General features: G+C 40.8%; 1 protein-coding gene across 1 annotated transcript; it reads left to right on the top strand.

Annotated features, from left to right (window-relative positions):
• On the top strand, positions 1 to 3,533 carry LOC137168758 (potassium voltage-gated channel subfamily F member 1-like). The gene has a single exon (XM_067571486.1). It carries the CDS (start codon positions 398 to 400, stop codon positions 1,895 to 1,897), a length of 1,500 nt encoding a protein of 499 aa, XP_067427587.1. The 5' UTR covers positions 1 to 397; the 3' UTR covers positions 1,898 to 3,533.
• The last annotated feature ends 11,961 nt before the right edge of the window (positions 3,534 to 15,494 follow it).

Below are 15,494 nucleotides of genomic sequence, written 5' to 3'. Positions count from 1 at the left end.
GCTGAGACATTTGCCTAAATTGCCTTAACCCAGTGGTTTTTATGTTGGTATAATAAAAAAGAGACAGTTTTCAGCTTGTAGGTGCTTTGTTTTGAAAGTTAATAGGGGAAGTCTTGTGGTTTGATCGTGTCTCACTTGACATGAACATTACGCGCACTTCAATGCCAACTTTCTCAGAGCGCACAGGCGCACTGTTCACTACCAAACACGGCTGTACTGAACTGAGAAGACTTCACGCCGCAGTCACCTCGGAGCAAATATTTATTTTTTCTAACTTCAACAAAAAGAGTGGGAGTTGGGCGGTTTTACGCACAGCGCCAGGGCTTCTGGTGACTTGCGTTACACAGTTTTGTGAACATCTCGATTGCTGTTTTGTGGCGGGTTTGTTATCAACATAATGTGGGGGATCCAGAGGACGCGGTATGCGGACTGTAACGGCTCTGAAGCCAGCGAGGAGACGGAGATTGTTGTTAATATCGGGGGAGTGAAACAGGTGTTGTATGGAGACGTGTTGAATCGTTTCCCGGACACCCGTTTGGCAGAATTGGTGAGCTGTTCACTTAAGTCTTCGGAGGAAATATCTTCACTGTGTGATGACTACGACCCTGACACAGGAGAATTTTATTTTGACAGAGACCCAGAAGCATTTAAGTGCATAATTGAGCTGTATTATTATGGAGAGATACACATGAAACGAGGCATCTGCCCAATCTGTTTTATGAAGGAGATGGAGTTCTGGAACATTGGCTCTGATTTTCTGGACGAGTGTTGTAAAAGCCACCTGAAGGAGGTAGAAGATGAACTTGCAGAGATTGCAGAGAAAGTGAAAACTATCCTGGTGGACCGGGAGGGAGATCCGTCTGCAGGAGGCTGGCAGCGCTTCCAGATGTGCCTCTGGAGGCTGATGGAGAAGCCGGAGTCCTCGCTGCCTGCGCACATAATCGCTATAGTTTCTTTCATCTTCATCCTCGTCTCCTCCGTGGTGATGTGTGTCGGGACCATCCCCGACCTGCAGGTAGAGGACTCAGAGGGAAACCTCATGGAGCACCCGACTCTGGAGGTCATCGAGACAGTGTGCATCGGTTGGTTCACTATTGAATACCTCCTGCGTCTAATCTCTTCCCCTAATAAAATGAAATTCGTCCTGTCCTTCATGAACATAATCGACTTCATGGCGATCATGCCCTTCTACGTGGTGCTGATTCTGACTTCCTTCGGCGCAGGAGTGATGGAGCTGGCTAACGTGCAGCAAGCGGTGCAGGCTTTACGCATAATGCGCATTGCGCGCATCTTCAAGCTGGCACGCCATTCCTCTGGGCTCCAGACCCTCACATCTGCCCTGAAGAGCAGCTTCAAAGAGCTTGGACTGCTTCTCATGTACATGGGCGTGGGGGTGTTCCTTTTCTCCGCACTGGGCTACACCATGGAGCAGAACCACCCGGACACCTTGTTCACAAGCATCCCACAGTCGTTCTGGTGGGCTGTGATCACCATGACCACAGTGGGGTATGGAGACGTTTACCCCAAGACCACTTTAGGTCGGTGTAACGCAGCCATCAGCTTTCTGTGCGGGGTGATCGCCATAGCGCTGCCTATACACCCCATCATCAACAATTTCGTCTTGTTTTACAACAAGCAACAGGTGCTGGAGACTGCGGCCAAGCATGAGATTGAACTGATGGCACTTCGCTCCGGCGATGGCGAGCTGAAGGCTGCACCCGGCCCTCATAAACATGTTTGCGGCGCGGGGGTCTGGGACAACGCCATGCACTCCTGTCATAGCGACACATACATCCCCTTACTGAAGGATCCCAGGGGAGGGGCAGGGATCCAGACCCCAAGCATGGACACAAGCTTTGAGAGCACAGCTGAGGCCACTGAATATTTCATCTCATGAACACTGAAGACCCCGCATCACCAGAAAAGATCCTGCAGAAAGGATGAACAACAACAAAACACCAAACTAAATCATTCATTTTTGACTTATTCAAACTTAACCCGCACATTTCAGCTTAAACAATAACATAATGACTGCTGGAGACATGATTGTAAATAGCCTTGTAGAAATAATGGGACTGCAGTAATGGTCTCCAACGACCATTTTGAGGAATTGCTCCTATTAAAGGGACATATGTGAGCGATATTGACTTGATGAGCTGTGCCTTTGCGCAGTGAGTCCCTGTAGGCTGAGTGGCTCTGTTTGAGCAGCCACTTACACTGATTCCCCCATGTAGGCTTCTTATATAACATGCCCCATCCCCAATCCTCACACTCATACTGTAGACCGTACTGTAGCTTATTCCTCTGTATATATCACAATGAATGTTTTTTTTCAAATAATAAAGACAGGCAGCTCCTCCAGGAGAAAAGAGAAATGTAGTCATGCTGCGATAGGTTTATGAATGGTGTATAGACATCACAAGTGCACTAAAGGTGTTTAATAGTGATACATCTCTACCAGGCCACTCTAAAGCCTCTACAGACACATTAAAGATACACTAGAGCAAGGTGATGAGTTTGGTAGGGAATATAAAAGTTACATATCACCAAGGCTGTTCTGTTTTTGTCTGTGGTCTCAGTGGCATCAGTGTTATTTTTGTAACAGACACTGTATGATTGTGAGGTAACATATCAGATATAAAACCCCTCTACTGTGCAGGAATGTTAAAAGCAGTGACCGTGCCAGAGAGGATCATGTAGCCGACAGCGGAACTTCAGAAGCTTCTTTGGCTTCAGGACATGTTCCTATAATGGGTTTAAATTTTGCAACAGCGGTCGCCTTTCTGCTCCTCCCCGGAGGTTCAGTGGAATACCTCAACCACAAAGTTGGACTTGTGTTTGAGGGTAAGGAGCAGCAGGCTGAGGATTCAACAAAAATAAGCCAGATGGTTGATTTATTAAAACTTTAAATATAGTTTTTCAGAGTGCAGATTGACTAACCTGAAAATCTGAATTGCAAAGAAGGAATACTAATGGAAACATATAAAATAGAAATAGAGAGGACTTCTTTTATCATTAATTAATCAAAATTACATTCAGGCCAGCAGGTTGTCAGGGGTAAGATTAATGGACATGTGTCTTATTACATTTTTGATGTTATTTTGATGAAACTTAAAGAGATGAAGTATTTTCACACTGTGTCCCATGTTTTAAAAAATCCACTCCTAATGGCCTAATGGGTACTATATTTAAAGGTTAATTTTTTTCTCACAGTTTGAAAGGACTCAACTCCCACACTCTCAGTCTGAGTGACAGGAAACCTGCTGCACAGTTGTAACAATTCTTAGAAATTTCATTCACCGGCACTGTGTGTGTGTTTGTGTGTGTGTGTGTGTGTGTGTGTGTGTGTGTGTGGACTATAATTAAAATTTGACATATTTCATTCATATCTCAAATGTTGCTGGTTGGATTTTGTTGCAACCTGTAGGGAAGATTCATGTTAAGATTGTGCTCCTTTGCTCAGTCTTATTTTTTTTTATTGTGTATGCATAATGTCTTGAATGTAAATAAATGCCTTTTGCAGGACAAAATGACAGGTTTCCCACTAAAAATGGGGTATACTGTATATGAAAGACGAGGAGGGCATTCATAGCAGCAGGCAGCCTGACAGTGAAGTGGTGCAGTGGATGGAGGCTTACTGTGGGACTGCGGGTTACAATGACTGGGTTACAAACCTTACATCATCCAAAATGTACATTATAAGTTGCCTAAAGTGAACTGTAACCTTCACTCCAACCTTTAAAGAAAAAGATTAAAATGGCAGTGCACATTTTGTCACATAATTCAGTTGCAATGATGGAATGTAATGGTCTCATTGTTTTATATTTGACTTGAAAATGCTGATGTTATGTTGTTTCTGGCATGTTAAAAATTACACTATTTAGCCTGATGGGGGAGCTAAAAGTAAAGGTCAAAAATGTAAAATTTGAAGTCCTGTGATTACTACATCTGCAGTCATGTTTTGATGGGACGAAGAGGGGTGTTGTATTTTACTGCTGCCTTACTCACTGACTGAGAATCTCCACCATTCACTGGGACAACATGTCAACAAGTCTGAGGCACTGGTTCAGTATTAGCTACCTGTTGACAAATGCTTGCTTTTTTTCACTAAGCTCCACTCTAAGTTATGCAGCCTGAAAGAAAGATCATGAAGGATGTCAGGCAGGACTCTGCAGGCTGTCCACCCACACATGTCCTACACAGGACTCTGCTATCTCTTCTGGCCAGCAACAGATTCACACTTGTCAAAGCCTGGGAGAAAGGCCTTTGTACACGCTGACAGGTGGAGCAGGAATGTCAAAGCCGTGCATTGTGTAAAGGAACAATGTTTCTCCAGCAGACGAGCAAATACACATGCACCTTCACGTTCAAATTTAGATTTACAAGCGCACACACTGGCGCATACAAACATCCCCCTCCTCCCCGTCGCCCACCTACAAGTGCACACAAATAATTGCACACACACACATTCACTTCCTTTGCCCATATACCCAAAGTCATGTGTGATCTACTCTACAGTGACCTGCCATGACCCACTGGCTAATCATCAGTTTTTACACCCACATGTTGGCATTCAGTGGGTGTTTAAGATAAAAGGTATTTCTGAGCATTTAAACAAAATTGTGCTCATTATCCTTTCACCAGAATAGTTGCAAGTGTTGTAAGAATGTCCAGGTAACTAATGGTTGTTACTACTAAATTAATACATTTTCTCGGTGCACATTATGGTTATATCTTGAGACATTGTTGGCGAGTGTAAGTTGCACAATTCTGAAGATATAGACAGCAAATTGGCATAGTCATAGTGTTTACTTGACTCGTAAGACTTTCAACAGATGTGACTAAACAGACTAAAAGGATCACAGACTGTGTAGGTGTGTGCTTGAGGAAAGTTTTTCAAATTGTCCAGCTGACCATTAAATTACTTTTCGGTTTCATTTTTAATGGTGTTTACATTATCCTGCTGACATTTCATTCCACTACTAAACCAACATGCAGAGAAGGTGGAGAATAATAATCACAGCGACAGTGCAAAGTGTCTAGAACGTTTGTTACAGTACTGTGTGTGCACCTCCATATTTGGCTGAGTCTGGTATTAAATCGTGGATCATGCATGTGGGAAGTTGTAAATAAACACATTATGACATTCAGCCTGAACGCCCAAACATATCCAAATGGAAAATTAACTTGTGATTCCACTAGTGGTACATTTAAAAAGATGAGTGCCACCATTAGTTTTTGCTCCTGTTTCAAGTAATCAGAGCAATTCCTGAAACTCATATGTCCCACCCAGCTGACACCCAGCCCTGTTTGTTTTTTCATGATGTACTGGTATGTTGGTATTGAGTTACAGCAACCATTTTGATGACAGCATGAACACACACAGACCCTGGTCACCTCTCCCTCAACCTTAAGGACGGGGATCCTCTTCTACTCACGTCTCCTGTCTAAAAATAGGGAAATACCTGTAGGTGTCTTGTGTGTCTTCTGTGCTGCAGATGAATTGAAATCCAAGACAAACAAAGGATCATTTTATTGTTTTTGTATGTCCTTCACTAGCCAGTTGGTGTATACTTAAATATTGTTTTATGAATGCTTTACAACTGCTAAAAAGTGGTTGTAATCGGAAAGGAGAATAAAATGGATTATTAAGATGCAGCAATGTAGACTGACAGCAGTTTTTTCTCAGATATACTGTAAAGTCAAAGATTTAAGACATCACATTCCAAAGAAGAGAAAAAAAAATAAATAAAGGGGGGGGAAATAAAATTAAGCTCAACTAAGCAAACAACATGGATCAGATATTTCTCTAAAGACTACACTGAAACCAGATTAATATCTACCCTCAAATGGTACAAATGATGTATTTTAATGGATTCATATCCACAAGAAGATGGTCAAACACTTTCATTTGAGTAAGAATGTGGGTGCATAATGGCTTAACGGCCTACCAGCCCCCCATCACTATCTCTGTTTGGGAGATATTTTCAGCCGCAGGAGAGAGAAAAGGTAATCTCCCCGATGACATATTCGAAAGAAGAGGAAAAACATGTTTCCAGGAACGCAATTGTGTGCTGAATGAGTTTCATCTTTTTTCAACAGGAATGGTTAAAACGCTGCGTAGGTGCACCCCGAAGAGCTGCATAAAATTGCATGACAATAATTACATAGATTAAATATGACCTTCTACTAAATAGCAGAATAGGATGATGCACTGAACACACTCAACCGGGCTGCAAAAATGATGTCCATCTTCTTTTCCTCTAAACCTTCTTTTGTGTTGGAAAAGTGTTCTCTTACAAAAACATCACATCTGTAGTTGTCAGCTCATAAGAACACGGATCAGAAATAGCGGGGAAAATTTATGGAACCTGCAGAATATATTACATGTTCATTTGGAAAATCAAATAAATGCCCAGTGAATATATTGTTTCATATGCATTACTAAATGGCCTTGTTGCTGACTATGCCAAAAGCTTTCAAGATGTCAATGTAAAGTGTTAAATAATGAAATCAATATAGTTATGCCTCTGAAACCTACTGACCAGTAAAGAGGTGATGCAGCTTTCTGAGGTTTACTGGTGCTGTACATTACCCTGGACCCATACAAATGGAAAATAAAATACAACTGCAAAAGCAATATGAGAAAAGTGATTTGCCTATAAAATTGTTCTCACTGGTGTGCCAGTTCTTTTTTGTCTGCGGGACTAATAGAGACATGTGATGCAAAGCTTTTGCTCCTGCAGAGAGTTGAATGAGGGTTTGCAAAGTGTCTCCGTGCCAACAGCTGCAGGAGAATACTGAGTGATAGTTATGAGCATACTGATACTGAGGTGTGTATCAAGCACCATTTAATATAAATCCACTGTGAATATCCAAATGGATCACAGCAGTAGTTTACCTTTTATCTTTTCTTTTAATGAAAATAAGGATTTATGTAGTGCAAAATTAAACTGTAATAGATTTTCTCAAAATATGGCTTCAATGGCCACAATTAAGCTCTAAATCTATCAGTTTCCAGAAGACACTTCACTTGAAAAGAAGATAGCAGAAAGTGTGCTCTGGAGTTCAGTGCCACCTTTAGTCTCAGAGTACCTCAGTATCTTGAGATTTGCCAGGCAAGTTATAATCTCATTTCTCCAGGTTGTTATCTGCGAGGGCTTTACGGCACCTTTTATGTGGAATAGACACTGGGGGGTTCTGGGTCATCACAGTTTTAATGCTAAGCCTCAAGGAGGTGATGTGGCCTTCAGTAAAAACATCTGTGGTTGCTCCTTCTCAATACGCTTAATGGCATACCTTCCCTTAACCAGTCCTCCCCTGCTCTAAGAACAAACCAAGTATCTGTGTCGGCTCAGAGGAGAGTTACATCAGATCCTCTCTTCTGTCTGATTAGATTTATCTGTTAAACTGTATATATGAACCAAAGGGAGCAGCAAAATGTCCATGGACTCATTATACTTGTTTGATCTATTATAGTGTCTCATTATACTATATTAGTTTTGTTAAATTATTGCTTTAGGAGCCTACTATGGAAGCATTAGTTATTAATTGGGGCCTGACTACAACAAGCAATTAAATGCTTACCATATTACACAGTAGCTCATTTAATTATAGCACTTTGGGATTTAGTCTTATCTACACTACAGTGTCTATAAAAAGTATTGGAAGTTTTTATGTTGTTCTGTCTCACAACATTGAATCAAAGGGGATTCAATGTGTTTTTTTATGTCAAGCTGAAAACAAAGTGTTCCCTTCTTGCCACAATATTGACTCACCAAAAGACAGATTTTCCTGACATAAATGTATATTTATAATCAAATCAACTGAAACAAGTTGACTACATACAGTTGATCTCCATTTAACCAATTATGTGACTTCTGCAATCAAGTGGCTGCAGCAGTGATGATTCAGAGGTGTCTTATTAAAGAGGGTGAATACTTGAGCAAAAGTTCAGTATTTTATATTTGCAATTCATTTATTGTGTGGAAATCTGTTTTCTCTTTGACATTCAAGGTTCCTTTTCTATTGATTTGTGTGAAATAAAAAGCCACATTATCTCTATTTTGATTCCATGCTGTAAAACACTAATAAGAAAAAGGCTAAGGGCAAATAGTTTTTAATGGCACTGTGGGCATCCAGATGAGTCATCAGTCTACAAGCCTAAAGAGCAGCTGCAATGTAAAGAGCATCCCATCTCCACCTAATCAGACCATATAATTATGCCATTATGTTGTCAGATACAGTCGGCACAGGAACTAACTTAAATGGAAACCTAGTAGTTAGTTGCCGATGAAGTATTAAATAAATAATTTGTCATTTTGGGAAATTGGGTTACTTGCTTTCTTGCCGAGAGTGAGATGAAGAGATCGATACCACTCTCATGTTTTTGCGTTAAGTATGGGGCTAGAACCAGGAAGCAGCTAGCCTAGCTTAGCATATACCTGTCAGTAAAACCACAAATGGTCTTTAGAGGTGTTGAACTTTGGATGGAGCCTGTCTACAGTCACTGTTTCTTCCTGCTTCTAGCCTTTATGCTAAGCTCAGCTAATTGCCTCGAGCTCCGTACTTGCACATACAGTACATGGCGAGAAAGCAAATAAGCTTACTTCTCAAAATGCTGATGAAATTCTTTAAAAGTGAAAGATAAATTCAAATGATTAGCAAGACTTTACCTATAAATTCAGGTAGTTCTGAATGTCATGAGTGTGAGGCAGTGCTTTTCTATTCAGGCTACATTTGAACCAACTTTAATGCAGCCAGGAAAACAATTCAATGTCCTTCCTTTACATTCCAGCGTTACTCTTTCAGGCTGACACTGCCAAGTCCCCCAGTGTAAATCAACACTCATTCAACAAACATGCACATGTAAATTAAGAGTGAGAGTCCTTGTGTATTTATTCATGTTGTTACCCACTTGTTACGTTTTGTAATATGTTGTTTGAATTGTCATTGAGTGGCAGTGCACTTTGTTTTGTGTTGCACTGCTTTACACATTACTGTCGTGCTGGCTGCTTTGATCAAGTTTCAGCAGTCTGAAACAACATTTCTGCCAAGAAGTTCCCCAAGTGGTTACAACACATGCTACATAACTGCTCTGGTTCGATTCTGGCTAGGGACCCTTGTTTCATGTCATGCCCCTCTCTCCTCCCTTGTTTCCTGTCCACTTATCTACTATCAACTGTCTAATAAAGGCAAAAAAATGCCCCAAACATATATATAAAAAATTCTGCCAAGCTCAGTCTCCAGATGACCTTGAGCTTTGAAAGCTGTGTCCACTTACGGCCTCAAATAACTTCAAAGCCAAGCTGTCTCAATTTATCTAAAAATCAATCCATCCATTGCACGGGTTTTTTAGCAAATGAATTTAATTAGAAGGTTATAAACAGCAACACATAAAAGAAAGAAACGGCCCTCCTGTGTATCGTTGCCTGCATAATAAAGAGCTATGACTGGGTCTGCTTACTGTCTGGCACAAGTTGTTCTCTCTTTCTCTCTGTCACTTAGTTCATGCCCTTCACTTGACAGTCCCACTTCAAAAATGGCTTACAAAGGGCACATTTCACTGCATCAGCCATGTTCTAGTGGCCCTGTGTCACTTCTGCTGATAAATGTATGGACATCTAATTAAGGAAATTGGCCTTGAGAGACCAAAGCCATAGGGATAGATTTGACCTGCTCGCTGATACACCTGCCACCACTGATTATCTCATTCAGAGACAATGATGTTTTATGGAGTGGAACATCTTTGTCCAATAGTGGATTGCTACAATGATTACAATTAATTTGGGGTGGCAGGTCATAAAAAAAATATTTAGCGAGGGTGTCATCAGTCTTATGCTTCTGCTGGGACGCAATATTTATCTCTGTTACAAAATTACTCAAACAAGCATTTTGTATATGTCAAAGTGTGACAGCTATGCATTATTGTAATGTGCTGCCTGGGGTTTCTGCTCCAGGCTAATGTGACCACCGTAAGTGAAGTTTCATTCCACAATAGGATGTCCATCTTATGAAAAATAGAACAACCACACCCAGAAGATCGATTGCTGCCATAAAACTATAAATCACTCACTCACTCAATTGAAATTGTGAGCTCTAAATTGCAGCCTTAAGTTTTTGTCGTTTTATTTGGAGGACTTATTGAACATAAAAGAGATGTGAATATAAATGCTGAAGAAATACCAGTTGAATACAGACAAATGCAGATTTCCTGTATAATTTATTAGTACAAGGGTGATATTTGCATTTTGTAGTGAAGTTCTTTTAAGAAATTCACAAAATTCAATGTAGTGCAGAGTCAGAGGCACAAGAAGCTATCGAAGCACTGTAAATGGAACTGCATTTCTGCACATGTGCAGTGGTGCCTGCCTTACACAGAACTACTCTCCTGAGACTGAAAATCTGATCACTGTTATTAGTCTTTGGAGCTGTTTTGAACCAACCTCTTCCTGGCAATGGAACATGTCACCCAGTGTAACCGTGTGGCTCACTGACGTGTTTTTAATAGTTTCGAACAGAAATGGAGGTCTACAGCACAGGAATACAATATAGCAGGCTTTGGATACACACACAGTTCATTATCGTTGAGATTTGTTGACAATAAGAAAACTATAGAAAATCCTTTCTATAGCCATATCCTTTAAATATGGAGCTAGATCCAGGAGGCAGTTAGCCTAGCTTAGCATGAGAGAAATAGTTACAGCACATAACTACTCATAAAACCACAAACTGTCATTTTTAAATTTCTGTTTGTGCATGGATTAAACAAATGAATTTAAAAAAAAAAATTTAAATTTTTTCTGCTAGGTGTAATTTTGAACTTTCCCCTTGCTTCCAATCTCTGTGCTAAGCTAGGCTAATTGGCTCCTACATCCAGCTCCATACTTGGACATTCCTGAATGTTCCTGAATACTAATTGATTGCTAAAACAGATATCTTTGCAGAGGCATATGTCAAATGCATGAATCAGTAAGTTGTTAAATTAATGCCTTAGCTCATGACAATCGTTTTTTAGACACTTCATCTCAGTCCGCCCACACAAACAGCTGCCTGACCCCCCTCTCCACACCCATCAGTGACACATGATCTTCCTCAGTAGCCTTGACCTTGAATCTACATGCTGTGAACAATTTTTGATGGCTGCAGGCAACTCTGTGTGGCTCCGTGCCGACCAACCCAACAACAGGTGAAAGGTCTGTTACAGGCACTGTTTAAGCCCCTCAGGATGGATGGAGTCAGATGATAATCCATATGAACTCAGTGTGAAAGAATGCTCAGTGAGCCAACATGAAAAGTTATGGCAAAGGATGTGAGGAGTCATTGAGGAGATTTAGATGTCAAACAGTGATGCAATGCTGTGTCCTTGTGCTTGGAAGTAATTAAACTCTCTCCGCCCCGTTTGTCCCCTACGTGGGTCACTGTGGGTGATCATAGTTGGATGGCAATGTGGAAATCAATTTGCTGTCCCTGGAAAGAAAAACTACAGAGTAAGACACAAAAAGAATGGTGGTGACAGGAGTAACTGCTAGAAAGATTTTTCCTCTTACAGCAGCCTCAGATCAAAGCTGCATGGACTGTACACAGAACATCACTGCAATGGAATATTTACATAGTCATTAGAGAGTGGATGTGTACAGAGGGGGATAGCAGAAGTTGGGGGAGGGGTAAAAGATCTGTCAGTAATTTTTTTAAGGAGGCTCTGAGCATGTCAGTGAGAGATCAAAGCCGCTGTGCTTCCTGGGGGCAGAATAATGAACAAACAGAGAATAGAGGCCTTCCTATCAGTGTGTGGAAGTCATTGTTCGTGTTAAAATGTCAGTTCTACCCAAGTGGCAACTACTACAGCTTGAAGTATGTTACAGTGCAATGCCACCAGTGGCCACTAGATGCTCACGCCTATAAAAATCCCTAAGACCAATTGACTCCCATTCAAAAAGCGTCAACTTTCCTCTAGAAAGTCAGTTTTTTTTCAGCATTATGGTCTCAATAGCTAAATTCAGGCCCTCTAATAAGTTTGCTAGTGGTCATTTTGGAAATTTCTGCTCTGTTAATAAGATTTGAAGACTTAGCAGCTTTGTCCACTACGTTTGCTGTGTGGGCGTTGATTGACAGCTGTGATTGACAGGTCGCACATCTGCTGCTCTCAGACTATTGTCGCAATATTTCGGTAATGTTTCTCGATTATGATACCTTCCCTGTTAGCACAATTTAGCTAAAGTAGCTAATGTTAGCCCCATTGTGCACCACTCAGTGTTCCCAGTAAGCTAGCGTTCGCTGCAGTCCGAGGTAGCGACGTAGCGGTGTTTCCAGAGTGTGAAAGGTGACACCCCGCACTCCTTATTTGGAAGGTCCTGGCTCCAAACAGAAAAGATGGAGCAAACCATAAGCAGCAATTCAGGGCTTCAAATCAGCTCAAATGCAAACCAATTGGTGATGTCACACCTCGCTATGTCCATCTTTATATAGTCTACAGCTCTCCCAAATTCCCTAAAATCTCATTTACCTCAAAGGATTTCGCTGGCAATTTTCTATATTTTTCTTACTCTCAACGAATCTCATATTCAGAGCCAAACTAACAATGAATTGATCCTACTTACAAGTATTGTGTGTGTATCATAAGCCTGATATAACATATTCCTCTGTATCATAGACCAACATTATTGTCCAAAAACTAAGACATGGTGAACATGGGTGACATGTTCTTTTGTCACAGAAGGGTATGAGCATGTTAATTTGTTTAGAAAGGGCTACAAAGACTAATAGCAATGATTAGTTTTCATTCCCCAGAGAGCATTTACTGTAAGGGAGATGCCACTGCCTTTACAGTGCTTCACTAGCTTGTTGTGTTACATATCACAATCTTGACTTTGGACTGAAGTTCTTTGAGAAATTTACAATGTAAGTTCAAAGTCAAGAACACAAAGAGTATCAGAAATAGTTGTGTAAGGAATAAAAAGAGCTAGAGAGAGAATTTCAGACCCTGCTTAATTTGTTACCTCTGCACGCATTGCCAGTCACGGTGTGAAGCTGGTGTGAATGTCAGATTGTCTTCAATTTCAATGTGCAAAAGGTGACAGGGTTTAGAAAGGATTTAGAAATTGTTCAACCAACCAACAAGCAGTTGTGATGAAGTGTACTGGCACCTTAAAGGTTTTGCAGTATGATTCAAGCGCTTGTCAGATTGATTAACAATGTATAAACCGTCCTCCCTCAACACCTTTCTGATGTCGGGAATTGGGAGCGCTGTGTGCAATTGTTTTTGTATCTTTCTGAAACTGACAATCTGACAACCACTCCCGTTTGATGTAGAGATCGCCCAGGTGTGTGAAGATGCGAAAGTAAGCAAGGTTTGAACTTCTCTCTCAAGCTGTACTTTCGGTCTTTACACTACTATTTTTGCCACAACATAAATGCCTTTAAGAAGATACTCTACAAAAGTGTGCACAATTATTTACAATTGAATCATTGAATATCCACTCTGCCTTCAATTCCATTCAAAAAAGGTATACATTTGCCTTTAGATTATATGTCATACTTACTAGTTGTTTAAAGCATTCTCTGGCCCTTATTCTTAAAAGTCAAGTTGCACAAATGAAATTTCATTCACCTCCATTGTTTTGGGGTGAATGCAATGGAAGTGAATGGAAAACTGATTCAAAACCGGGGTAAATAAAATCAAAACTACCTGCATTGCATCTGCATTGACACTACTGGAGGAAATGTGGGTTAACCAACCCTTTAAACAGAAACTTGAGACTTATCTGTCCTCTTTACTGGTGGTTACTCATGCTGAATTTCCAGCCTGTCATCAATAGCGTTATCATGTGTTTTTACAGTCCTCTGTAAATTTCATTGCCATTGAATTTGTGTTGTTGTCATCTTGATTGTGCATTTGCATTTTTGTTTCTGCAGAGCAAAGAATCTTCTCTGTCACTTTGTTTTGTGTTGCACATTCACAGTTTCTTCCACTTCTGTCTGCATTTTCATCTGTGAGCAGCGCTTTTGATGGATAAATCCCTGCTCTATTTCTTGTATTGTTCTCCATGGTTCATGCTATACTGTGTATGTCTGGGGATGTTGTGGGAGCCTCCATCATTCCCGCAATAAAACAGTCTCTGTTTGTGGCAGGGTGTTAAACACAGCGTCCATCTAGGAAGAGCCTCCTAATAGCCCATTTCCCTGGAGAGCATGTGAGGCCATTTACAACAACCAATCATACAGATGGGGTACTGGCCTCAGCCCTCTTTGCCAATAATGAGATAATGCACAAAGGCAACAACACATTCCTTTCCCCATGTTTATGTTGTCAAGTAGAGCAATGATTTATGAGCAGGGGAACGAGATTAATAAAACACATGTAGGATGATGATAAATGAAGATGCAGGTTAATGCATGGAATCATGCTATTTTTCCTCACTCACTACCTAAACTGCACATGGTAAAAAATTGATTAAATGTGCTAGATGGGCAAACTGCAAAGCATGCTGGTCCTGAACATGCATAGGTTTGAGGCATAAACAAATACTGTCATTTGTGAGTAAAATGTGTGGGAGGGTTGATAAAGGGCTCAGTGGGAGTGTTTTACCGTTGTTAAGTGCTTGCATGGTAATGGACTCAAGCTCCTGAAGGCAGTCACAGTGTGACTCTTCACACCCACCTTCAGGTAAGCTTTTAATGAGTCTAACAACCTCTTTTCTTGTTTCAGCCTGAGCTCAACACACATAAAGTAGGAGGTGAGTGTGACCTGTAAAATCTGCAAGGTTGGAGAACAAAGGTGCACCGCAGCTGTGTAGATAAAGATCAGATGTGTCTATTGATGGATGGATGTATTGTTACAGGGGAAACTTTGTGTTGGGATTTCCTTTCTTTGTGATTAATTGCACTGCAGCCTACAGTGTGGTTCAGTTTTCCTCTAGTGGTACTTGTTCAAAAACTAAGGCAGATTTTGGGTGATGGCCAATGAAGAATGTCTGTTGAGTAAAAACTCACGGAACAAGTATTCAGACCTTAAAGGAGCTATAACCAATATCTTTATAATACTCTAATAATGGATCATTTTACTTGGGGTTGATTGTGGTAAGAAGAGAAGAGAGAATTAGCATCGAACCCTACATTTCTCTGCTGTTCTAAGGAACGTTTTGGTTTTTCAGCTGCAACTTTACTGTTTTGGTTCTCGCTCACAACTCTCATCAGTGTTGTTTGTGGCCACAGTAGGCAGCTGTTTAAAGCTGAACAGCTATAAAAACAAAAAATACACGTACACACCTAGCACCACAAAGCAGACAAAGTTAGCGACTAGCTTACCAACTGGTAAGGCTAGATTTAGGAATCAGCTGGGTTAGTACAGAGTTGGAGGCTGTGAGAATAATGCAGCTTCACTGAGAGGACGAGGTTGGTAAAAACCTCCAAACTATAAATTGGCTGCTGTTAGACCACAACATTGTGTTTTTTTGGTTTTGTACACGTGTTAAACACAGAAGATGTTACATGTG

The sequence above is a fragment of the Thunnus thynnus genome, chromosome 18 (genome assembly GCF_963924715.1).
Source record: "Thunnus thynnus chromosome 18, fThuThy2.1, whole genome shotgun sequence".
Taxonomy (NCBI): Eukaryota; Metazoa; Chordata; class Actinopteri; order Scombriformes; family Scombridae; genus Thunnus; species Thunnus thynnus.
Note: the sequence above shows the minus strand (reverse complement) of the source record. Positions and strands in the feature narration are given on the sequence as shown.